Raw genomic sequence first — 23,496 nt, 5'->3', positions numbered from 1 at the left:
GCGGGGATGGGTGGAAGGGGGGGTGGTGGGCTGGGACAAGGCGATGCCGGAGCCCAGCCCTGGGATGAGCTCACGGCTTCCTCTTCCCCCAGTATGAGGTCAGGGGGTGTGGGCAGCACCGGGGGAGACCCAACGTCCTGAGTCTGTCCAGCCCCACGAGCCACCTCGTACTACATCCAACGTCCCCATGTGCCATGACCGGCGGCGGCTGTGGGGGGCCATGGGGGGTCGCAGCCACCAGCTCCCACCCAGCCCAAAGCCCGGATCGACCTCCTGCACCCAACCCGGTGCTGCAGGGATCCCACCCTGCTGCCCTGCTCCAGCATCCCAGCACTGCACCCATGAGACCCCAAATGTTGGGGGCACCAATAGCTCCGGGTGCAGCACAGACCCCACAGTGTGGGTGGGGGGTTGGAGGAGGGCAGCAATGGGCACAGAGACTGCAGAGAGCTCATAAAAATCCTCAGTGCTTTATTTCATCCTCCAGACCCAGCAGAAGGTGCTGCAGGGCCGGGCTGTGCACCCACCTGGGGGGGGAGATGGGGGGCACACGAGGATGGAGACGTGGGACCCCCAGCCCAGCATTACACCCAGCCCTGCAGCAAAGCACCCACAGTCCTGGTGCTGTTGAGGCAGAGAAACCCAGGCTGGTCACTTTTGGACCATAAAATCATTTTGGGGATGAAGGGACCCCAACAAACCCCATCAGCTCAGGGGGTGAAAGCGGCTCAAAGGGAATGGGCCCAACACCACGAGCAGAACCGCTCTGCCCAACCCACTGCAAGGAGGCAATGACTGTCAGCCCTCGTGACCCACAGCCACGAGGTCCCACCTGCACAGCTCAGCACAGGGGGCAACAGCAGCCCCCAGCCCAGGCTGTGGGGCAGCAGCACCCATGGGAGCACTCAGCCCCATGGCACCCAGTTAGAAATGCTTGTCCTCCAGCACCGAGCTCACCACCAGCTCCTTGTTGCCGAAGTCCCAGAAGGCCGTCATGTGGAAGGCCATGTTGGAGAACACCACCACGTACTCCAGGAAAGCGAAGATGGTGTACACTGTGGGAGGAAGCACGGTGGGTCAGCGGGCGGCTCTTGGGCCCCACGGCTGCCCCACAACCAGCTGTGCTCATACCTCCGGGTCTGCAGTACCAGTTGTGGTGGAAATAGACACAGACGGCGATGGAGAAGGTGATGAAGGTGATGAAGAAGAGCAGCTGCTTCCACTTGTAGGATTTGCGTTCCTAGAAGAGAAGGAAGGCACAGCTCGGCACTCAGCCCCTCCTAATGTGGGTCTGCCCCCCAACCCCAGCCCCACTGGGCCCAGAGCCCCCAACCTGGGTGGGTGTGGGAGCACGGTGGGGACGAGGGGATGCCACCCACAAACCCAACCGGGCTGTGATTCCTGGCTCTGAGTGGGAGGGGAATTTCCCCCTGTGTCTGTGGGTTCACGTGAGGCAAAACAAAGCTCTCCATCTTCAGGGACTGCTGAGATGAAGGAACATGTCAACGGCCCCATCACACTTTCCATCACCCCATGGGCACAAACACGGGCTGCGGTGCAGAGGAAAACCCAGAGAGGAAAGACAGCCCCACGGTTCAATGGGGCACCTGGGGGAGCTCAGCCCCCCATATCCACCCCATAGGCCACCAGCACTGCTCCAGCCCCATTGCTCCCCTGGGGCCACTGCAGCAACAGCCCTGCTCTGCTGCCAACAGTGCAATGCAACACAGCATCCTCAGCCCAAAGGCTTTTGCTGCAGTGGGGCTGCAGGCCCTGCCCCCTGCTCTCACCCCACAGTGCTGTGTTTAAATGTGGGTCTGACCTGCCTGGCCGCAGCGTGTTATATCTGGCCATGCAGCACATTTGTGCTGCAGCACGTTTCCCCGTGCACATGGTGCTGAGTCAGTAGCAGAGGGGAAGCAGAGCTGCAGGTGCACGGCGCTGTGTGGGGCTGTGCCAAACCCCAACCCTCCCCCCATGGTGCTGTGGGACCCCCGTGTGGGCTCACAACCCCCATGGGGCTGCAATGGGGCCACACCACAGCTGGCATTAACACAGCAGCCCTTGGGCTTGTTGGGGCTCCGTGCTGCTCACCTCGCTCTGCTGGCCTCCCTGCAGTGAGAGCTGCAGTATCTGCAGAGCAATGGGGGTTGGGGACCCCCAGCACACGCTGCTGCTGCACCCAGCCCAGAACCAGGCTGAGCAACCTGACAGCAAAGGCTTTGAGCCCTCAGCAAGGAGCTGCAGCCCCACAGCTATGGGGTGAGCAGTGCAGCCCGGCCGTGCCCCTGCCCACACACAGCAGCTGCACGGAGATGTCTGCAAATGAGAAGTGAAAGCAGCAGCCCTGCTGCGCTGTGCCCTGCAGTGGGGTGGGATGGCTCCATGCAGGGCTGTGCCCCATGCCATGCCCCATGCACAGCCCTCCAACTCCATCCCCTCCTGCCCCAAACAAACCCACTTTCCCTTCCCCCCCCCCCAACACCCGCAGGGCTTCGTTTTCCTCTCTATCCCCATTTGCCACCTTGCAACTGGAAACCATCCTCACTTCCCCATTGCGAGCAAGTTCCCCAGCACCTTCCTGCCCTCGCAGCAGGGCTGTTGCAACAGCGGCCCCGGTGAACGTCAGGCTTTTGCAAGACCAATTCCTGTCACACACATACACACACGTGCTCTGCTGAATGCACAGCCTGGGAACCAACATCAGCACCATCCTGCAGGACCACAGCATGGCAACAGAGCACAGGTGATCCAATGGCCATGATAACCTGTGGGATACCCTGAGCTGGTAACAGACCCACAGGGGTCACCGAGCCCAACCCCAGCCCCACACAGCACCCCCAGAGCCTGGCCCTATGGCAGAGCGCTGTCCTGCCCCCTGTCCTGTGCCCATCGACCACCTCAACCCAGCTGACCCCCTTGGCCCCAGCTCTGAGGTCTAAGCCCTGTGTGTCATGGCACTGTGCTGTGCCTTTTGCCCTGAAGGATACTGTGAGAAAGACCCAAAACAGCAGCATCAGCTGCTTTCCCCACTGCCCAGCTGGGTGAGCTCACACTAAGTTCCCCAAACAGGACCTTCCCCTCATAGGATCACAGCCATAAAGGCTGGAAAAGCCCTTTAAGATCCCTGAGCCCACCCACCGCCCTCAGTGCCACATCCCCACTGTTCTGAACACCCCCAGGGATGGTGACCCCCCCCCCAGCAGCCCATTCTGGTGCTGCAGAAGGGCCCATTCCTGACCCCACAACCCTGTGCTGGTGGTGACCAGCTCATCATCCTTCAGGTGTTTCCCAATAACATCCAGCCCTTCTGGGGAACTGGAAGGTGTGAAGCTTCCCACCAGTGCACGTGGGAAGGATGCAGTGGGGCAAGCAGGGCTGTGGGCAATCACAGCCATCCACATGCAGTCTCTGCTGGCTGCTCTGCCCTGGCCATGGCTCCATCTGCTGCCACTGTATGGGGACACCCCAGCACTGGGGTGGAGGATGTGCCTTGTAATCAGCCCCAAGGCTGCACCAGGTCTGATATCAGGGGAGAATTCTTCTCCAAATAGTGTTAATGCACTGGCATCAGCTGCCCAAGGAATGGGGGGGGGGCACTGTCCCTGGAGGTGTTGAGGAACTATGGGGATGTGGCACTGGGGTGGGACTGGGGGTCTCAGGGGGCTCCTCCACCCTGCTCCATATGGACCCATTGCACAGTGCCCCTCTTGCTCCATGTGGTCCCAGCCCCATGCACAGCACCCATCCTGCTCCATATGGACCCACCTCCCCTGAACCAGCCCCAGGTCAGTGTCCCAGACAAACCTGCACATGCAAAAGGCACCACAGACATTCAGAGCTCCTGCACACGCAGCTTCAAAGCTGAACACGCTGCCCTGTTGTCATGGTTTTGTAAGGGAGGGGGGCCCACAGGGTGGCTTCCCCTGTCACGGGCATAGGTAAATCTAAGTAACCCGTGACACCTGTGCTGTTGCTTGTGGCTGATCCCATCCTAAACCCAACAGGGCACCAATCACAGCTGGGTGCAGATGATGGAGCTCAGACCCTCTGCCTGATGTGCAGTGTGCCCAGCAGCTCCCCAAACCTGCAGCCTCTTGCAGAGAAGCCCCAGAGCCTGCACAAGACCCACAGCCGCCTGCAGCTGCTCCCAGCTTGCAGTATTGCTCCCCAACACAGAGCCCAGCTCAGCTCCCAGAGGGGGTCCCCCAAGCAAGGGGAAAAGGGCAGCAATGCAGACCCCAGGAGATGGCATTTCAAAGATCAGCTCCACGTAAAAACTGGTTTGTTGTGTTAAATTGGACCTAAGTGTGAATGTTGGTGACCAGAAGCCACATTCATCCGTATCTTTAATACCTTCACCACCCAGATCTGGTCAATTCAGAAGCAAGCAACAGATAAAGCCCTTCCACCGCCAGCCCCAACCACGGCACCGAGAGAAGAAAGGAAAGTGTCTGTACCTCGGGACTTACTGTGTGTTTCTTAGTCATCCTCCAGAGGATGCACGTCAGGAGCATGTGGCCCAGAGCTGACGTGATAAAGACGATGAAGGCATTTTCGTGGATTGCTGAATCAACAAGACAAGAGGTTTCCTGTTAAATCTAGGCACGGAAATGAGACACAAGTACTAGGGGAGGCTTTGGGGGCAAAGGATGGTGGGCACTGCCCTGCATGGCAGCCATGCAGAGCTAATGACAGCTGTGTGTCCATGCCTTGTATCTTCCCTTAGGGTTGGGGCTGCAAACTGTGTGCGTAATGTGTTGGGAAGCAGAGCACAAAGAGGGCTTCTACTTGCCTTGGTCTGGCTGCAAACAGATTTAGGAGCAGCTCCTGGGATGGATGGGGAAACTGAGGCCCAGCAGCTGGTTGCACAGTGAGCCTGACCAGCACGTCCTACTGGCCTCCTGCATTTCAGCTGCTAGGTAACAGCTGCCAGCAGCCTTTATACCAGCACCAAGGCCGTGCTGCACACTGCTGAACCCACACTGACTGCAGGGCAGGCTGGAACCATCCCTGGTTGGAGTGGTGTGGAACTGAGGCAGCTCTCAGCACCCAGAGCCACACAAAAAGCCCGTGAGATTTCGGGCCCAATGTTTTTCTTTTCAATAGAAGCACTTGTTCACAATGCATTCCCCAAGCTTTGCTCCAGGAACGGAACCCGCAGGCTGAATTTGCAACCACGACACCTGACCGTAAGAACCACACTTCCCTCCCTCTTCTTTCTCTTCCTTGTTTCAGGGGAAGGAGAACAACGTCCCCCAGCACAGAGCTGAAGGCAGCAGCTGGAGGTAAGGACATGGCAGTGCCCTGCAGAGGTGATGAGCCAGAGCCCTCCTCTACTTGCTGCAGCTGGGTTAGGGCACCCATGGGCATCTTGGGTGCAGCCCACCCCATAGCCCTGTTATGGCATCACTGCAGGGCCCAGAGAGCACAGCCTGTTTCCAAAGGCAGCCAGCAGGCTTGCAATCCGTGCTGCAGCTGTGCCCTCAGTACAGGACCAGCTCCAGCCCATCCTCACCCTCCCTGCAAGGAGACAAACCAGCTTCCTATTGTCAGCCCTGCTCCAAACCCGCTCTCCATGCAGCCCTGGTCTCTCCTTTTGCTGTACTCTGTGACTACAACCCCCACATCCCATGGCTGCACCCAGCATTCAGTCCCAAGCAGCTCCGTGCCCTCTGCAGCAGCACCACCTGGTGACTGCCACTCTGTGCTGCCACCACCATTGGGCCCCACTGCTGGCAGTCAGCTCAGATGGGACCCATGGGTGAGAGGCAGCTCTGAGCCCATTGCTTCACACTGCTGTAACCTGAAAGACTCTCATTTACTCTTGAAGACAATACAGGAAATTAACCCAGAATATGCTGCTAAGAGACATTAGGCAGGAGCCATCTCAGTGCTATGGCCACAGAGGGGCTGTGCTGACAGCAGGAGCAGCACTGAGTGATGATGAGCAGCGTTAAGCACATCCTCAGCACTGAAATGGGGACACAGCACTGCAGCTGGATGGCAGGCTTGGCACATCCAGCCACAAGGAATTCATATAAAGGCACATGAGGATTGAGGAGGTGATCTGAGAGCCATGACCAAGGGCAGGTCATGCCCAATGCAGCTGGTGACCTTCTGTAATGGAGCGATGGCATTGGTGGATAAAGGGAAGGGCAAAGGATGTCGTCTAGTTGGATGTATGCAAGGCCTTTAAGATGGTCCCACACTACATCCCTATCCCTAAATTGGAGAGATATGGGTTCAAAGGGTGGGCTATATGGTGGATAAGGAGTTGGCTGGAAGGTTGGAGCTGGAGGGCTGCTGTCAATGGCTTCAAATGGGAATGGCTTTAAAATGGGAGATTTAGGCCAGATGTGAGGAGGAAATTCTTTACTTAGAGAGCAGTGAGGCTCTGACACTGCTGCCCGCAGCTGTGGGTGCCCCATTCCCATAGATCAGGGTTGGATGGAGCCCTGGGCACCTGAGCTGGTGCCAGATTTAGTGGCTGGGAACCCTGTCCACAGCTGGGGGTTGAAACTGGGTGATCTCTGAGGTCCCTTCCAACACAAGCCACTCTGTAACTCTATGAGCTTCAGTAAGAGCTGAGCTATAGACACATTACAGATGTAACTTGCACATATCCCCATCCCTGGAGGCATTCAAGGCCAGGCTGGATGTGGCTCTGGGCAGCCTGGGCTGCTGGTTGGTGACCCTGCACATAGCAGGGGGTTGGAACTGGGTGAGCACTGTGGGCCTTTGCAACCCAGGCCATGCTATGGCCATGAGCTTACCATGCTGGGGTTTACCACGAGTTTACCATGCAGGTGTTGATGCAGAGTGAGAGGGAGCCACGTACCATAGTTCTCTGAGGAGGACACATAGGTCAGAACGAGGAGGGCAAAGTTCTCGAGCACGTTGAGCAGCAGGTTGAAGTGGCACAGACGCAGGTAACGAGGGTGGGAGCAGTGGCAGCTCTGGTAGTGGTTCCAATAGGCAACAGCCACCAGGAAACGTGGAGCTGAGTGCAGAGCAATGCAGAGCCGCCAGACGTAGCGCTGCGGGGTCTCTCCTCCGATGGCAGCACTGATGGAGGGCAGGTAGTTTGGGACCTGGAAGAGATGGGAGAGTGGCTCGTTATGGCAAAAATACCATGTCAAAAGCCAGGAAATGAACAGAGTGGGGCTGATCTGCAGGACAGGACCTCTGCAGAGAAGGGCCTGGAGGTCCTTGGTTGAGCAATGGGTTGAGCTGAGCACCCTGTGGCCAAGAAGGCCAAAGGGATCTGGGTTACATTGCATAGCGTGTGGCCAGCAAAGTGAGCAGGAGGATCCTCCCCTCTGTCCTGGGGAGGGTATAGTTGCAGCACTGCACCCAGTGCTGGACTCCCCAGCTCCAGGCAGACTGGGTACTGCTGGGAGAGCCCCGTGTAGAGCTAATGGGAGCCTGGAGCATCTCGTGATGGGGACAGGCTGAGGGTCCTGGGGCTGTGCACCTGGAGGAGAGAAGGCTGGGGGGAATCTAAGCAGTGCTTATCAGTGCCTGAAGGGCTGGGGGATGGGGCTGAGCTCTGTTCCATGGTGCCCAGTGCCAGGACAAGTGGCACAAGCACAGACTGCAGCCCAGGGAGATCCATCTGTGATGTGAGGGGTCAGAGCTCCAGCACCGCTGCCCTGAGAGATGGGGATCTTCCTGGAGACATCCAAACCCATCTGGGTGTTCTCCTGTTCCAAGACTGTACAGAACTGCTTTGGGTGTAAGGCTGGACTGAGGGATCTCCAAAGGTCCCTTCCAACCCCTGTGCTCCTGTAACACAACAGCAGCCTCGATGCAGGGCCATCCAGCCCCCAGCACTGCCGCAGCCTATTGAGAAGGCTGAGCAAGCTGAGAACCCTGCTCAAGTTTCTCAGCTTGATATTCACAACCCTCACTCCTTCCTTTCCTACAGCTGTTGTACCCCACGTGCCTTCTCAAGCAATGGGACAGGCTCCCCACGGAAGCAGTGAGGTCACCATCCCCAGAGGTGTGTAAAAGATGTGTAAACGTGGCCAGGACGTGTAGGAAATTACAAGGATCAAAGCTAACTCTTTTTTTCCCCTATCTAAAACTCCCAGTTCCCCATTTATTTCCCACACTGCGTGAAATCCTCTAGAGACGCTTCAGCTGAGCCCCAGATGAAGTTGCTTTCATGGATAAAGGGGCTGCAATTCCTATGTGCTGTTCTTCAGGAGCCCTTCTTCCAGTGTCTGATCCCTTTCCTGGCTCTAAGCATCGATTGCTGATATTGGCATTGAATCAATAAGAGAGGCATGAATGGAGGTTTCCCTTGCCCAGCAACTTCAGCTCTCTTTACTACCTTGTAATCTCTTTACTACCTTATAATCAATGATGCTCTTCCCCTGCCCAGAGGGATGGACTCTCAGTCCTCAGCAGACAAAAGATTCCAGTGATCTAAAGAGCCTGAAACAGCACCAGAACCAAGTGCTGATCCAGCAGATTCCACTGGTTCCTTCAGAGATCTTTCCTTTGATTGAAGCCAAGACCACCTGATCCCCCAGAGGCTCTCAGAGCTGCCCCAAGGGCTCTACAGTCCTGGATACAGCTTAGTCTGCTCTTGACAGTGTTGATGGTGCCGACATGGAGTAACAACCTGGAAACTGAAGCTCCTCAGACCAACTGCTGATTGCCTGACAACAGCTCCTTCTCACTTGCTTCACACTCACTGCTTCATGATGTCCCCTGCTTCACATTGGCACAGAAAGCAGTGGGTCCCTGCCTGCCCTTCACCCAGCCAGGACTTCAGAGGCTTCCACCTCCCTGCTCTCATCCTGGCATATCTGCAGGCTGAAGCTGAGGAGCCCTCACTTCACATCTCGAGCTGGGATCCCACTGCTCTGCAGGCTGCCCTCAAGGAGTCCATGTCACCCTTCCAGCTCCAGGTCATCACCACCACCCACCTCCATCACCCCACTGTGTCTGGGCAGGAGGAGCAGCACGGATCCTGTATAGCCCCGGGGTCACCTCCTCTCCCAGCTCTACACCTGCTGCTCACTGATGTAAGTAAGCAGAGGAGCTCAACACGCTGCAGGCGAACATCACTTACCCCGCAGTGTGTGGCTGTTGTCTCCTGGAAGTGGAAGAGCAGAGACCAGATCACGCAGAAAAGGAAACCAAACAAGGGGCAAAACACGGTCCCAACAGCCAGAGTGGTGAAACGGAGCCGGAACAGGATCCCATCACGATCCAAGGGCAGCGGTACCTGCAACATGCTGATGGACCTGAAAGCAAAAAGCACACGTTGGGATTTGCTGCCCTTCGGCTCCCCAACAGCTCCCATTGTGAATGCATCAAGCTATAAGCTGCAAACAGAGAAACCTGAGCACAGCTGGTGGTGTTTCACAGCAGCCTGAGAGCTGGATGAAGGCACCAGCAGCCGAAAGCAGCATCAGCTGTGTGGGACATGCTTCCAGCTCCGGACCACGAGGCTGGGAGACACGCGACTGCATTTGTGCTGGGTAGAGCCATCCAGATCCTTCCTGGGCTGAGCTCGGTGCTGCTGTGCTGACAGTGCACAGCGTGCTGCCCCAGGCAGGGCCCTGCGAGCACAGCACAGCCAACACCACACCTCAAGGAAGCTGGAGGGTCACAGCATTCAGCTTGAACGATAAAAGCATTGCTCAACAAGTCACACAGCTCAGGTCAGGCCAGTTATGGAGCCTGGCAGCTTGCCCCTGGCTCAGTGTCCCAGCATCAGGCAGTGCTGTTTGTACTGAATGCCTCAGGCCGTGGTGGACAAAGCTGCAGTCCCCAGCACTGCAACTTCAGCCCCAAACCATCGCTCTGCTTTGCATGGCACAGATCTCTCCCATCCACACCGGCTCCCCTCCACCTGGGGACAAGGGACAAAGGGCCACGATGCTGAGCTCCGGCTTCCTCTCTCACCTCGGGCTCTGCGACAAATCCTCCTCGCAGACAATCCCCATTGAAGCCAATTATCAGCAGGACCAAGGGCAACACAGGGTCACATCCTGCAACGTGACCTCGGGCTGTATCCCAAAGAGCTGCTGCTGGCTGAGGGGCATAGGGCAGGATCCCATACAGTGCTACCATGGAGCAGCAAAGGGTGATGTCAAAGCATACAACCACCTCAGGGTCTGCTGATCTGCTTGGATTCATTTATTAGGGGTAGAAGCTTTAGAAATGCAGCAACAGCCATGGAGGTGAAGACAGAGCTGGACCCCCTGCCCAGCCAGCCCCACTGCTGATGCTTTGAATGAAGGACGGGGTGCCTGATCATAGAACATCAGGGGTTGCAAAGGCCCACAGTGCTCATCCAGCTCCAACCCCCTGCTGTGTGCAGGGTCACCAACCAGCAGCCCAGGCTGCCCAGAGCCACATCCAGCCTGGCCTTGAATGCCTGCAGGGATGGGGCATCCACAGCCTCCTTGGGCAACCTGCTCCAGTGCGTCACCCCCTCTGGGTGTAAAACTCCCTCCTAAGATCCAACCTAAACCTCCCCTGTGTCACTTTAAATCCATTCCCCCTTGTCCTATCACTGCCCACCCTCACAAACAGCCGTTCCCCCTCCTGTTTATTCACTCCTTCAAGTACTGGATGCCCACAATGAGGTCTCCTTCTCTTCTCTTCTCCAACCCAAACCAGCCCAGTTCCCTCAACCTTTCCTCATATCAGAGCTGCCCCTTTGACCATCTCAGTGTCCCCCTGTGGACACAGCAGGCAGGGCCAGCACTGCGCTATGAAGTGGAAAAGCTGGGATCCAGCTGGGCCCAGCAACCCAGGGAACATCACTGCCCCACACAGCGCAGCCCCATAGGGCACAGTGAGGCCGGTTCATAACATAACAAACCCACAACCCGCAGCTCCCCCGGCTCCATAACCCACCCTGACACCCCCAATGGCCGCCCCCCCTTTATCCCGGTATCCCCCCATTACTCTCCCCTCATTCCCCCCATTATCTCCCCGCACCCACCGGCCCCTCCCGTCTCACACCGCTCCTCGCTCGTCCATCCCCACACGGAGCCGCCCCCGCCCCTTCCTGCTGGGCCAGGCCCACAGCCCGCACCTGCTCATCCCTCCTCCCCTTCGCCCCACCCCGTTCTGGTTCCCACCCCCCATCGACCCGCAGCTCCTCCCCAGGCCCCGCTCGGGCTCATCCCGTATATCCCGGCCGCAGGGGCAGCGCTCAGGGCCCGGCCGGAGCGACCCCACCAGGCCCAGGCCTAGGCCGGGCCGCACTAGGCCCGAAGCCTCCCCTTATAGCGCCCCCTGTCGGCCTGGAGGACCGCTCCCTTAGCGCGGCATATGAGCATTCTGATTGGACGAGCCGCGATAAGCCCCGCCCACTGAGCCCCCGGATGCAGCGGGAGGGATGTTCTGGACTCTTCCGCAGCATCAGCCCCGCCCCCTCATAAGCTGAACCAATCGGTGCTCAGAGCCGAGCTTCACATTAACCAATAGAAAAAGAGAAAGCAGAGAGAGCGGGTGGGTTAACATACCACAGATAAAAGGCGGCAGCCAATAGGTTGAGAGTTGAAAGGGGGGGGCGTGGCCGGGCGCGGGGGCCGCTGGGAGGCGCGTTGAGCGGATTGTGACGCAGCTTCCTCTGTGCGAGGCGGCGGGAGTGGCGAGTGCTGCGGGCCGGGCCCGGCCGGAACCGCCGCTCGGTGCGATAACACGGTGAGTTATGGGTTATATGGGGAATAACGGCGGGTTGGAGACGGGGTGGGGCCTGAGAGATACGGAGCTGGGTTGGGAACGGCGAGATGGGCCCGTGGGGAGTGGGGGTGAGGGGGGATGTGAGGGGACGGGATAGAGCGGGGAGATGGGGATGGGAGGGGGGTGAGGGTTAATGGGGGCCAGTGCTGTGGGGGGGGGGGTTCAGTGGTGGTTAATGGGGGTCTGTGCTATGTTGGGGGTCAGTGGTGGTTGATGGGGGTCGGTGCTGGTTAGTGGAGGCCAGTACTGGTTAATGAGGGTCGGTGCTATGGGGGGGGGGTCAGTGGTGGTTAATGGGGGCCAGTGCTGTAGGGGGGGGGGGGTCAGTGGTGGTTAATGGGGGTCAATGGTGGTTAATGGGGGATCAGTTCTTTGGGGGGGGGTCAGTGCTGGTTAATGGGGGTCTGTGCTGTGGGTTGGGGTCAGTGGTGGTTAATGGGGGCCAGTGCTGTGGGGGGTGTGGGTTGGGGTCAGTGCTATGGGGGGGGGGTCAGTGCTGGTTAATGGGGGTCGGTGGTGGTTAGTGGGAGCCAGTACTGGTTAATGGGGGTCGGTGCTATGGGGGGGGGGGGGCGAGTGGTGGTTAATGGGAGTCAGTGCTGTGGGGGGTGTGGGTTGGGGTCAGTGCTATGGGGGGGGTGAGTGGTGGTTAATGGGGGTCAGTGCTATGGGGGGGTCCAGTGGTGGTTAATGGGGGTGAGTGCTGTGGGGGGGGGGTCAGTGCTATGAGTGGGGGTCAGTGGTGGTTAAGGGGGGGGGTGAGTGGTGGTTAATGGGAGGTCAGTGGTGGTTAATGGGGGGTGAGTGCTGTGGGGGGGGGGTTCAGTGGTGGTTGATGGGGGTGAGTGGTGGTTAATGGGGGCCAGTGCTGTAGGGGGGGGGCAGTGGTGGTTAATGGGAGTTAGTGCTGTGGGGGGTGTGGGTTGGGGTCAGTGCTATGGGGGGGGGGGGTCAGTGCTATGGGGGGGGGGCGAGTGGTGGTTAATGGGGGGTCAGTGCTATGGGGGGGTCAGTGGTGGTTAATGGGGGTGAGTGCTGTGGGGGGGGGTCAGTGCTATGAGTAGGGGTCAGTGGTGGTTAAGGGGGGGGGTGAGTGCTATGGGGGGGGGGCGAGTGGTGGTTAATGGGGGTCAGTGGTGGTTAATGGGGGTCAGTGCTGTGGGTTGGGGTCAGTGGAGGTTAATGGGGGTGAGTGGTGGTTAATGGGGGGTCAGTGCCGTGGGTTGGGGTCAGTGCTATGGGGAGGGTGAGTGCTGGTTAATGGGGGTCAGTGTTATGTGGGGGGGGGCAGTGCTGTGGGTTGGGGTCAGTGGTGGTTAATGGGGGTCGGTGCTGGTTAGTGGGAGCCAGTACTGGTTAATGGGGGTCAGTGGTGGTTAGTGGGAGCCAGTACTAGTTAATGGGGGTCGGTGCTATGGGGGGGGGGTGAGTGGTGGTTAATGGGGGTCAGTGCTATTGGGGGGGGATCAGTGATGGTTAATGGGGGTCAGTGGTGATTAATGGGGGTCAGTGCTGTGGGTTGGGGTGAGTGCTGGTTAATGGGGGTCAGTGCTATGGGCGGGGGTCAGTGGTGGTTAATGGGGATGAGTGGTGGTTAATGGGGGTCTGTGCTATGGGGGGGTTCAGTGGTGGTGAGTGGTGGTTGTTGGGGGTCAGTGGTGGTTAATGGGGGTCAGTGCTGTGGGTTGGGGGTCAGTGCTGTGGGTTGGGGGTCAGTGCTGTGGGTTGGGGGTCAGTGCTGTGGGTGGGTGTATTGCTGCACTGAGGTTACATGGTGTGATGTGAAGGCTGCGGGTATCGGCCAACATGGGGGGGTGTCTGGAGGTCTCAGTGCAGGAAGGTATTGCAGGGTTCTGTGGCTGTAGGGCTGTCATGGGTTCATTCCTGTAGGATCTATTCAGACACACAGAGGATGGTTGGGTTGTCAGGGAACTCAAGGATCACAAAGCTCCAACCCCACATCACACACAGGGCCACCAACCTCCACATTGATACCAGCCCAGGCTGCCCAGGGCCCCATCCAAGCTGGCCTTGAACACCTCCAGGGATGGACGGGGCATCCACAGCCTCTCTGGGCAGCTGTTCCACCACCTCCCCACCCTCTGTAAACAACTTCCCCCTGACATCCAACCTAAACCTTCCCATCTTCAACTCCAAACCGTTTCCCCTTGTCCTGCTGTTATCTCCCCTTTCTAAGCTCTATTGTGGATGCCCCATCCCTGCAGGCACTCAAGGCCAGGCTGGATGTGGCTCTGGGCAGCCTGATCTGGTGCTTGGCAACCGTGCACACAGCAGGGGGTTGAAACCAGGTGATCATTGTGATCCATTTCAACCCAAGCCATTCTATGATTCCATGGTCCTCCTTCACCAGGAGGGGCAGCTGGTCTCAATGATTTCTTGAGTCTCTGTGATTCTGTATCCAGTTTGATTCTTGCTGAAAAAGTGGATTTTCCTATTGCGTTAGGAGACATGCTCGGAGGTAGCGCTGCTAAACCTTCCCTTAAGTAAAACAGCACGAGGTATAAGGGTACATCACACCCTCACCCAAGTCAGCAGCTGCATAGAGCTGTTCAGAAGGTTGGATTAAGGATGTCTTGGTGAGCCCAGCAAGCAATGAAAGCAGAGCTGGAGGAAGGTGTGTTCCTGCAGTTCTCACACATTGCATTCCCTTGTGTTAAGAGAAGTTAGAACATATAGGGTCTAACAGAAGAGTCCTCATGGACAACCTTGGGTTTATAGTTCAGTGCTTCATTTGTGCTGCCATGCGTCTGAACTACTCAGTTTCCTGACTATCAACAGTGAGAAAGATGACAAACATCATTTAATTCTTCCTTTGCGACTCACCTGAATTCTTCTTTCCAGGTTTAAGGAAAGAAAGCTGATACGTATCGACAATGTTTAACAAATCCTTCGGGACTCCTTTCGGGGGTAACACTGGCTTTGGAACAACATCGACTTTTGGACAAAGTAAGTCATGCATCTCAATCTGTACTCTAGATATTTCCATTGCTTGGGGTGTATTCTTTTCACATAACAACTGCTTGAGGATCACACAGAAGTGGGGGTTCTCTCTGTGTGATGCTGTGGGCTGCCCAGCTCATTAGCTTGGCTGTGTTAGCAGAGAATCAGGACCCCAAGCCTGGTTCACAGGGTCTTTGTTTCATCACACACCAGAATTCCCCATGCAGTTGATGGAGCTTCCTTTTATAAAGGAGTGGAAAGTTGGATGCTTTGAAGGCATCTTTGCCTGGACTGGGAGGAAGGTTCATTCAGTTGGTGCTGGAATATGGGAAGGAAAATGCACGTAGCCTGGGTGCTCTCTAGAGATGCACATTGTGAATAGCACAGTGAGGTTGCTGACCATTAAAGCAGAGCATCCAATGGTGTGAGTGCACTGCTTGGTAGGAAGAAAACACAGCTTTTGCTCTTCTCATATTGCTCCCAAACTGAGGTGGGTGCAGAGCAGCTTCCAGGTACCACCTTGCAGGCTGGTGTAGGACTGAGCATTGCCAGGTGTAGCAGTAGCTGACTCAGTTCCATAGGCTCTTTCTCTAAGAGCTGTGAAAGCATTAATGGTGCTGCTTTGTGTATCTCAGATGCTGAGCTCTAGCTGGTCAGGCTCAGACTTTGGTTTGGAAGTTAGGAAGGCTGTTTCAGTGTTTAGTTTCTAGTGCATGTGTTTAGAATATGCCTTTCTCTAACCTGTGGTGCTGATTTTCCAGATGCTGGCTTTGGTACTTCAGGTGGAGGAGCCTTTGGCACATCAGCCTTTGGGGCAAACAACAACACTGGAGGCCTCTTTGGGAACACCCAGGCAAAGCCAGGTACTGCGGTGTTATGACTATAGGCAAAATTCCATCCTGAAAGCAATTCCTTTTAACACCAAACAGCGAAACAATTGCAAATGATTCACTGCTCGTTTCTGTCTGCAGGAGGGCTCTTCAGTTCGAACGCCTTTAATCAGCCAGCCACCTCCTCTACCAGCACTGGCTTTGGGTTTGGAACATCCACTGGGACATCCAGCAGCTTGTTTGGTACCACCAGCACCGGTGGGGGCCTCTTCTCATCTCAGAGCAATGCCTTCGCACAGAGCAAGCCTGCTGGCTTCGGAAGTGAGTCAGACTTGTATATCTCTATTAGCTGAATTAGCTTGACCGAAGAGCGTGGAAAATTGGATGTGTGTGTGGACCTGGTACAAGGGTTAATGTGGAGTGTTAGTGTTTGGTTTCATTGTTACAGCTACAAAATCCATAGCGGTGATTCTAGCCATGAGTTTTAAGCTAATTCACACGTGGTCACCAACTGGTGTTTCCTATTCTTAACTAGACTTTGGCTTTACGTGATTTTAGCTTTTCATTCTGCTGCTGTAGTGATGGTTGGTTTTGCTTCTGGTGCAAGAACGTTTGAAATGCCCCTTACTGAAGCAGAAACAGCAGGATGGAATTGGCTGCTGAGGTTCCTCTGGGTTGATGAGATGGGGGGTGGGAGATCTACACTGTGTTAGACCACAGGTTTCAAACACTGCTGTGTTTATTTTTCTCCCTTGCGGTTTATTTCATTTCCAAACTGTTTTCTAATTCAAATGGGATGTTTGGCATCTAATTCAAACGGGATGTTTGGCATCTAATTCAAATGGGATGTTTGGCATTAATTTTGATTTAATGGCTGTTTTAGTGCTTATCTTTCTGTTCCCATCTATTTTTCTCCTAGACTTTGGCACAAGTACCAGCAGTGGAGGTCTCTTTGGAACCACCAACACCACTTCCAATCCCTTTGGGAATCCATCTGGCTCTCTGTTCGGCCCAACCAGCTTTACTGCAGCTCCAACTGGCACAACCATTAAGTTCAATGTAAGTTCTCACCTCACCCTCCTCATTCAGCCTCTTTGCTGTAGGAACTGTTACCTTTTGCAGTTCTTTGTGTGAAGCACTGCCTGGATTCCTGAGCTTAAAAAAAGAAAGTAGGTAATGCACAAGTATGAAGTGTTTAGAAATTGCTTGGAATTACCTTTAGTCAGACTGCTGAAGTGAAAATGAGGTGTGTAGTTAAGTGCAAAGAACCAGACTTTCCTTTTGTTGTAATTAAACATCCCAGAGTAATGCCCTGTGTAGGTGTTACAGGGTGGGCCTTCCTGGGCAGGCAGGAGATGATCACAGCTGAATGTATCTGGAATATGGGTCCAAATAAATGCTCCTATCAGTCACTGTTGCATTGGGAATGTAAAGGAGACTTGAACAGTGATTCCCTGTGTGTTTTATGGATGAGTTCCCTTTAAGAGGGGGGGGGTCCTTGAAGGTTCCATGGCAGTTAAAAATGGAGGACGGCCTGGAAGAAGAGCTGTTGGAAATGGGGTAACTGATATCTACCCAAAAGGCTTCTTTCTCCCCAATAGCTGTTCAGTTTAAGGGTGAAGTGAGCTGGGAATTACGTTAATTGATATGACAGGGCAGGGCTTTGCCTGGATGAAGGCACAGCAATGATGAGAAGCTTAGGTAGTGCTGGAGTGACACTGTGTACTTCTTCCTAGTACAATAAGATGGAAACAGGGCTGGAAGATATCAGGGATAGTGAAATCCCTGTGTGCAGCTGGGGGATTTGTATCCTGAGCTTAAGTAAACTGCTTCACAAAGTGAAACTGAAAGCTGATGACGCTGCATTGTTCCGAGGGTTAGCAGGGTAAATTCCTCTATTGCTTGCCACTTTGTTACAGCTCTTAAGTTAACAGACATATGCTGCTTCAGTTCCTGTATTGAATTTAGGTTTTTACAGAATGGCTTGGGCTGGAAGGGACCCCAAAGATCATGAAGCTCCAACCCCACCACTGCAGGCAGGGCCACCAACCTTTACATTGATACCAGCCCAGGCTGCCCAGGGCCCCATCCAAGCTGGCCTTGAACACCTCCAGGGATGGACGGGGCATCCACAGCCTCTCTGGGCAGCTGTTCCAGCACCTCACCACTCTCCATAAAGAACTTAACAGCTTCTGCTCACAAACAACTACAACAATCAATAGACACCTCTCTGGATTTTACATCTGACAGTTTAACTTCTTCTCTTGCAGCCCCCAACTGGTACGGATAGTATGGTCAAGTCTGGAGTTAGCACCACTATCAATACGAAGCACCAATGCATTACTGCTATGAAAGAGTATGAGAGCAAATCTCTAGAGGTCAGTCCGTGATGTTCCAACATCTTTATTTGGTACAGCTGTTAATGAGTATTGTTTTAGCAGAGCTTTTTTGGACTGTGATAAATACTGTATGTGCTTGTAACAAGTGCAGCTTTCAGTATCTGCATCATGCACAGAAGTGGCGTGAAACAAAACGTGTCGCTGTGTTGGTTTTTAATGTGTTCGCTGCAGCTTCTGAAGAGCTGAAATTGCATTTTGCTGTGTCTCAGGAGGGTGAGATCCTGCTGGGAGCACTTGTGCTGACGAGATAACAGCAGAAACCACAACAAAACTCAGTTGTTTGATGTAAACCACTGCTCTCAAGGATACAGCCAGGAAACCCTCCTGTTCCTGTTTGCTTAACTGATACTTGAAAACAGGTGTACTCTAAAAAAGCCCTTAGAAACAAAGTTGAAGCCCAGGCATAACTGCAGCGATGCATCATCTCAGCTCAGGTCTTGTTCATTTTTTTCCTAAATGTGGAGCTGTCAGCAGCTGTTGTTGGTACCTTTGTCCTGGATCAGGCTGGGAGCTGTGTGAGCATATTGATGGAGTGGCTTTCACTTTATTCTGTGCAATGAGAAACGGGGTTTTCCTTTCCTAGGAGCTGCGTTTAGAAGACTACATGGCGAACAGGAAAGGGCCCTCGAATCCTGTGGGAGCAGGAGCCACTACAGGCTTGTTTGGGACTTCCACTGCTACTTCAAGCACAGCTACGGGACTTTTTGGCTCTTCTACCACTAATACAGGCTTCTCATATGGACAGAATAAAACTGCTTTTGGAACTAGTAAGTACTGCGTGCGTGCTGCTCAACTGTGCCTGGATATGCCAATGCTTTATTAAGCTATTTCAATGTCAGCCATGAGAAGGGTGAGGAAACACTGGTGTGAGCTTAGAGTTTGGCTGCATCAACATTCCATAATCAGGTGTTTGCATTGAGATGTGTATGTGATGTAGAGATGTGCATTGGCCATATTCAGGGTTTGTATGCTTCTACATCCCCATTGTTTTGCTGGCTAGAAGTTCATTAGAGCATCTCTTTACAAGGGATTGTGGTACAGTTGGAAGTGAAACAACCAGGATACTGCTGCTGTTCAATTGAGGGATAGCATCAGTGGGTTAAAGATGAAATCAGGGTTCTCCTTCTGCTAATGAGCAGATGTGAATTCCCTGACCACAAACCTGTACTTTTATAATGACCTAATGAGACTTTGCCAGGATCTGTTCTCTAGACCCTTGCATGTTGTGTCAGCCTGGTTTCACATCGTTCAAGCATTCTTGGATGGAATGGAAAAGCCAAGTGGTTAACTAGGAACAGAAGCAATGATTTGTTGCTTCTGAGGTTCGAATGTGTCTGTCCTTGATGGCAGACCCTGCTGGGCTTTATCTTTGGGCGCTGCGGGGGCTGACCTAAGCTGCAGTCCTTGAGAGAGATGGACCTGCAGGAGGTTGTCTGTGCAGCCTGCAAACTGAGGCAGAGCTGGGCTTCCTGTGCTTCCATTGCAGTCAGCTCAGAGGAGAGCTCTGCAGAGATAGCGAGGAGAGCTGGCAGAGAAGAACTATGGGCAATGAGAGTTACAGAACAGTGTTCTTCTATGAGTGTTACAGAGCAGTGTTAGCAGCATAGGGAACTCTGGCTGCCTGTCCTTTTCTTGCCACGTGGCTCTTTTTGCCTGCAGGTGGCACAGCTTTCCTTGTACTGTGAATAACTAATGGACCATATAAAAACTGGTGTGTTTTTGATCAGATTTGTCTGTTAGATTAAATTTGCTGATAATTCTGGGTGTTAATCATAGAATCATAGATTGACTTGGGTGGGAAGGGACCTCAGGGATCATCAAGATCCTACCACCCTGCCAACCTGCAACTTGTTTGTGTTGTAGCTACGACTGGCTTTGGAACAGGAACAACAGGAGGCCTTTTTGGTCAGCAGACTCAAACTACAAGTCTGTTTAACAAACCATTTGGTCAGGCCACGACGACGCAGAACACAGGCTTTCCCTTTGGGAATACCAGCACTCTAGGACAGCCAAACACAAGCACAATGGTAAGATGAGTTGTTTAAACCCTTCATATGCTGTGGTGTGCACATTTCAGCTGTAAGGACTGGGGTTGTGATGCAGTGATCCCAGTCTTCCTTTAGATAATGAAATTCCCATCGTTGTTATTGGTCGGTTAACGTTATTAATTAATAGATCTGTATTTCCTGCTGGCTATTGAGTATCATCGGTGGGTTCGTTTGATGAAGAGACACTACATGGCTGTAATGTATTGCATACCCAGATGACAACATATGTGCTTTATTCCTTGGTATGCCATGACTTCTCTCAGAAAACCCTCTGGAATGGTTATTGCCCGTCTTTATTGCTCGCAGTGGGGGAGGAAATTATGGGATGGAGCACAAATTCCTCTGTTTGTTTTCCTTACTGTAACTAATTGCCTGAATGAATAAAGCTCCTGAAATGTTTCTCCCCTGTCTTTTCCCTTCGTCAGAAGGGAAAATACTGCAGTATTTATTCACACATTTTAGTGCTTGTTCTTTTGTTGTCAGAGCTGGACTTCACAAAGCTTTGTGGCATTATCTTAATGGAGTTCCTCTTTCTAGGGTATCTTTGGGGCCACTCAGCCCTCGCAGCCCGGTGGCCTTTTTGGAACAGCAGCCACAACCAATGCTGGCACTGCCTTTGGAACAGGAACCGGTCTTTTTGGACAAACAAACACAGGATTTGGTGTTGGCGGTTCGGTACGTCCATTCTTTTCAAAATAAAACTTATGAAAATCAAATGCAGTGGCATTTAGAGTCCTCTTACTGTGTGTTGACCTCACTCAGAGTAGTGATGAAGTTAAGGTGCAGAAGTAGTGCTGTTCCTTCTAAGCAGAACTAGTCAATAGAGTCAGCAATGCTTTCATTGATGCAGGGCAGTAAGAGAGGCCAAACACGTGGCTGAGGATGATGCCTTGGCATGCTGCTGACAGTACAGGCCTTTCCATATTGATGTTCCCTTACTGAGAGTGAACTTAATTCTCAGTAGCCAGTTATTTGGGTTTTAATGTGTTCACTGTGGGGAGAGGAGTGAAAAACTGTTTCTAGGAGGTGTTTGCACATAACGCCATGGCTGGGAGCTGGGGTTGTGCTTGGCTTTAGTTCTGCTTGCTTGCCTGCAATCAAACTCTTAACACGCTTCTAATATCATACTGTCAGGTTTCCAAATTGATGTTTTCTTCCTTCCAGACCCTGTTTGGTAGCAAACCTGCTGGATTTGGAACCACCACGACCAGTACCTCGTTTGGTACAACCACTGGAGGCGGGCTCTTTGGTAACAAACCAACCCTGAGTTTAGGAACCAATACAAACACTTCCAATTTTGGTACATATAAAAAAAAGTGGGATTCAATCACTTAAAACTGTACTGCATATACCACACACCTGGCTGCTGAGTGTCGCATGCTAATGGTTGGGTGTTAGAATCCTCAGGTAAGCCATCCTTCTGATGGGTGTTGCTGCAGAGAAACACCTTGGATCCTGCTTTGTTCCTTTCCTCTGAGGTGCTCCCTGACTTATGACGTAGTTAACGAGAGGTCCCACTGTTTCAATTAATGCTTAGGAAGGTGTAACCTGTAATTAAGAGCTATTGAAATGAAAGAACTTATACAACATTGTGCAGCCTGTTACACACTTGTGGTTGCAAAGGAGTGCTCAGGGACAGAGTGCTGTCTGTGGTTTGATGGCAGATCTAAAAGTATATAAGAGAGAGAGCAGCTGTCTTTCATACTTTGAGAGTCTATAGTTCTGGAGTCTGGGGGTCTTGTATTACTGTTTGCCTCTGACACTGATGGCGTTTGTTGTTCAGTGTGTGATCAGGCAGGAGAAATCAGGGCTGGATGTGGCTCTGGGCAGCCTGGTCTGGTGGTTGGTGACCCTGCATGTAGCAGGGGGTTTGAAATGAGGTGATCATTGTGGTCCTTTTCAACCCAGGCCGTTCTATTAAAGTGAATGCTGAGAGCAGCAGAACTGCATTCCTCACAGGGAGCAAGACTGGGTTTACAGTGTTGGAGATCGTGACATCTCTTCTTTTTCTTCCTGTCTACAAAAACAGATGAAAAAAGTGATGTTCTGCCATATCCATCTTCCAGAAAGAGGGAAGGACTTGTCCAGCTTTTAGGCTGCCAGGGCAGCACTGCATTGCACTGCAGTCCCATTGTGGTGACTGAGCTTGGGCAGTTTGTTACCACATTTTGCTTGGAAGTTGCTTCCAAATCCCTTGTACTGAGAACCAAATAGCCACGTTAGTTAGGGCACTGATGCTGTGTAGTAGAGAGCAGTAGCAGCCCCGGTGTCTGTGTTAATTTCCCTGCATTGATTGCAGCAATACAATGCACAGGAATAGTTTGGGCGTAGGGTGCTTCTGATGTCAGTTTGTGACTGTGGTTTCCTAGCTTAATTCTGTCCTTACACTAAATTAATGGATGCATAATTAACCATTAACAGAATGGTTTCACAGCCTTCAGTTTACACTCTAACCTGTGTAGTGGCAGCTTGGGGTGACGTTTAGAGATGTGTTTTTGAGCTGTGCTCTCTCTTGAATTGGAGCTGTTCCTTGCTTTGTCAGTAAGAATCAGAGGTGTGTGTGTGGTATAGGCAGTGTGCAGTGGGTATGTTCCCTTGCAGGCAGTTCAAGAAGCTAAATGTGCTTTATTCTGTTGCCTGTTAGAGCATCGTAATGTCCTTTTTGGCTTTATAAAATACTGAGTTTTGTAACAAATTTAAAAGCATTAGAAAGCAAGACAGTACATTTCTAAACTAATGTGTTCAGTTGTATATTCATAACACATATACATTTATTTTTACCACTAAAGTCTCTTCTTGCTGCTTATTTAACATGCATTTATGGGAATGGTGTGTTAAATTTGACCTTAACTGTAGCAGAGCTGTTTTTGAGTGGCTGATGCTTATTTATGTTTGAAATTTCCTTGCTAATAGCTTTAGATTAATGAGCTCCTGTTTGTGTCCTTGAAGGTTTCGGTGCCAACAATGCTGGAAATAGCTTGTTTGGAAACAAGCCTGCAACAGGGACCCTGGGAACTGGGCTTGGGACGGGGTTTGGAACAGGTAAGCAGTTTGCTGGCTTGTTTTGTGTCAGCTTAAGCATTGTCCTTAAACTTTGGTGAAGTCTTTGTATCACTCTCTAACTCTGGTTATATAGCAGTGGCTGTGTAACCAGGTGACATGCCTTGAAGGCTCTGCTGGTCTGATTGCATATTGTCTGTAGCATTCATGCACACCTCAAGTCTTGCAACTTGAGAATGGATTCTTTATGGGCTGAATTGGTTATTCAGAGTGTTACAGTGAGTTTTCTCATGCCGTAGCACTCGGGGCTGGACAGACTTCGTTATTTGGAAACACCCAGCCTAAACTTGGTGGGACGCTGGGAACAGGAGCCTTTGGAGCACCAGGATTCAATACCTCCACTGCTACTCTGGGCTTCGGAGCCCCTCAGCCTGCTGTAGGTAAGTGTATATCAGCCTGAGTTCAGTCACTGCTTCCTTCTTGGTTTCAGATATGTCTGAGCATGGAAGTACACCCTGCTCCAAAGATGCTGTTAATTTA

The 23,496-nt window shown here is 53.0% G+C and overlaps 2 protein-coding genes across 16 annotated transcripts in view; one reads left to right on the top strand and one right to left on the bottom strand.

Annotated features, from left to right (window-relative positions):
* Nucleotides 1–451: 451 nt before the first annotated feature.
* PGAP2 (post-GPI attachment to proteins 2) lies at nucleotides 452–11,036 on the bottom strand. 11 transcript variants are annotated; one of them, XM_032442309.2, is made up of 8 exons: nucleotides 10,973–11,036; nucleotides 9,672–9,871; nucleotides 9,358–9,578; nucleotides 9,086–9,260; nucleotides 6,842–7,094; nucleotides 4,461–4,567; nucleotides 1,132–1,240; nucleotides 452–1,055 (listed from the first exon to the last, which is right to left on the bottom strand). In XM_032442309.2, the coding sequence occupies exons 3-8, from the start codon at nucleotides 9,486–9,488 to the stop codon at nucleotides 925–927; spliced, it is 906 nt and encodes a 301-aa protein (XP_032298200.2). In that variant the 5' UTR covers nucleotides 9,489–9,578; nucleotides 9,672–9,871; nucleotides 10,973–11,036; the 3' UTR covers nucleotides 452–924. The 11 variants fall into 11 exon arrangements, with proteins under 11 accessions (XP_032298200.2, XP_015708066.2, XP_085392817.1 ...); XM_015852580.3 differs by having other exon boundaries at nucleotides 4,473–4,567; XM_085536691.1 differs by lacking the exon at nucleotides 9,358–9,578.
* A 554-nt stretch (nucleotides 11,037–11,590) lies between these two features.
* Nucleotides 11,591–23,496, top strand: part of NUP98 (nucleoporin 98 and 96 precursor) — a 32,613-nt gene continuing 20,707 nt past the window's right edge. For 2 of the 5 annotated variants that reach the window (XM_085536673.1, XM_015852587.2), the window contains exons 1-12: nucleotides 11,591–11,679; nucleotides 14,581–14,685; nucleotides 15,441–15,542; nucleotides 15,651–15,830; nucleotides 16,429–16,568; nucleotides 17,780–17,887; nucleotides 18,492–18,675; nucleotides 19,772–19,935; nucleotides 20,494–20,631; nucleotides 21,121–21,256; nucleotides 22,906–22,998; nucleotides 23,256–23,396. In XM_085536673.1, coding sequence (XP_085392799.1) covers nucleotides 14,613–14,685; nucleotides 15,441–15,542; nucleotides 15,651–15,830; nucleotides 16,429–16,568; nucleotides 17,780–17,887; nucleotides 18,492–18,675; nucleotides 19,772–19,935; nucleotides 20,494–20,631; nucleotides 21,121–21,256; nucleotides 22,906–22,998; nucleotides 23,256–23,396 — 1,459 coding nt within the window. In that variant the 5' untranslated portion in view covers nucleotides 11,591–11,679; nucleotides 14,581–14,612. Of the gene's footprint in view, nucleotides 11,680–14,580; nucleotides 14,686–15,440; nucleotides 15,543–15,650; nucleotides 15,831–16,428; nucleotides 16,569–17,050; nucleotides 17,070–17,779; nucleotides 17,888–18,491; nucleotides 18,676–19,771; nucleotides 19,936–20,493; nucleotides 20,632–21,120; nucleotides 21,257–22,905; nucleotides 22,999–23,255; nucleotides 23,397–23,496 lie in introns of those variants that run through there. The other 3 variants (XM_015852589.2, XM_085536672.1, XM_015852590.3) reach the window with 3 other exon arrangements.

Source organism: Coturnix japonica, chromosome 1 (assembly GCF_054131305.1).
Source record: "Coturnix japonica strain WE chromosome 1, WE-NBRP24, whole genome shotgun sequence".
Taxonomy (NCBI): Eukaryota; Metazoa; Chordata; class Aves; order Galliformes; family Phasianidae; genus Coturnix; species Coturnix japonica.
Note: the sequence above shows the minus strand (reverse complement) of the source record. Positions and strands in the feature narration are given on the sequence as shown.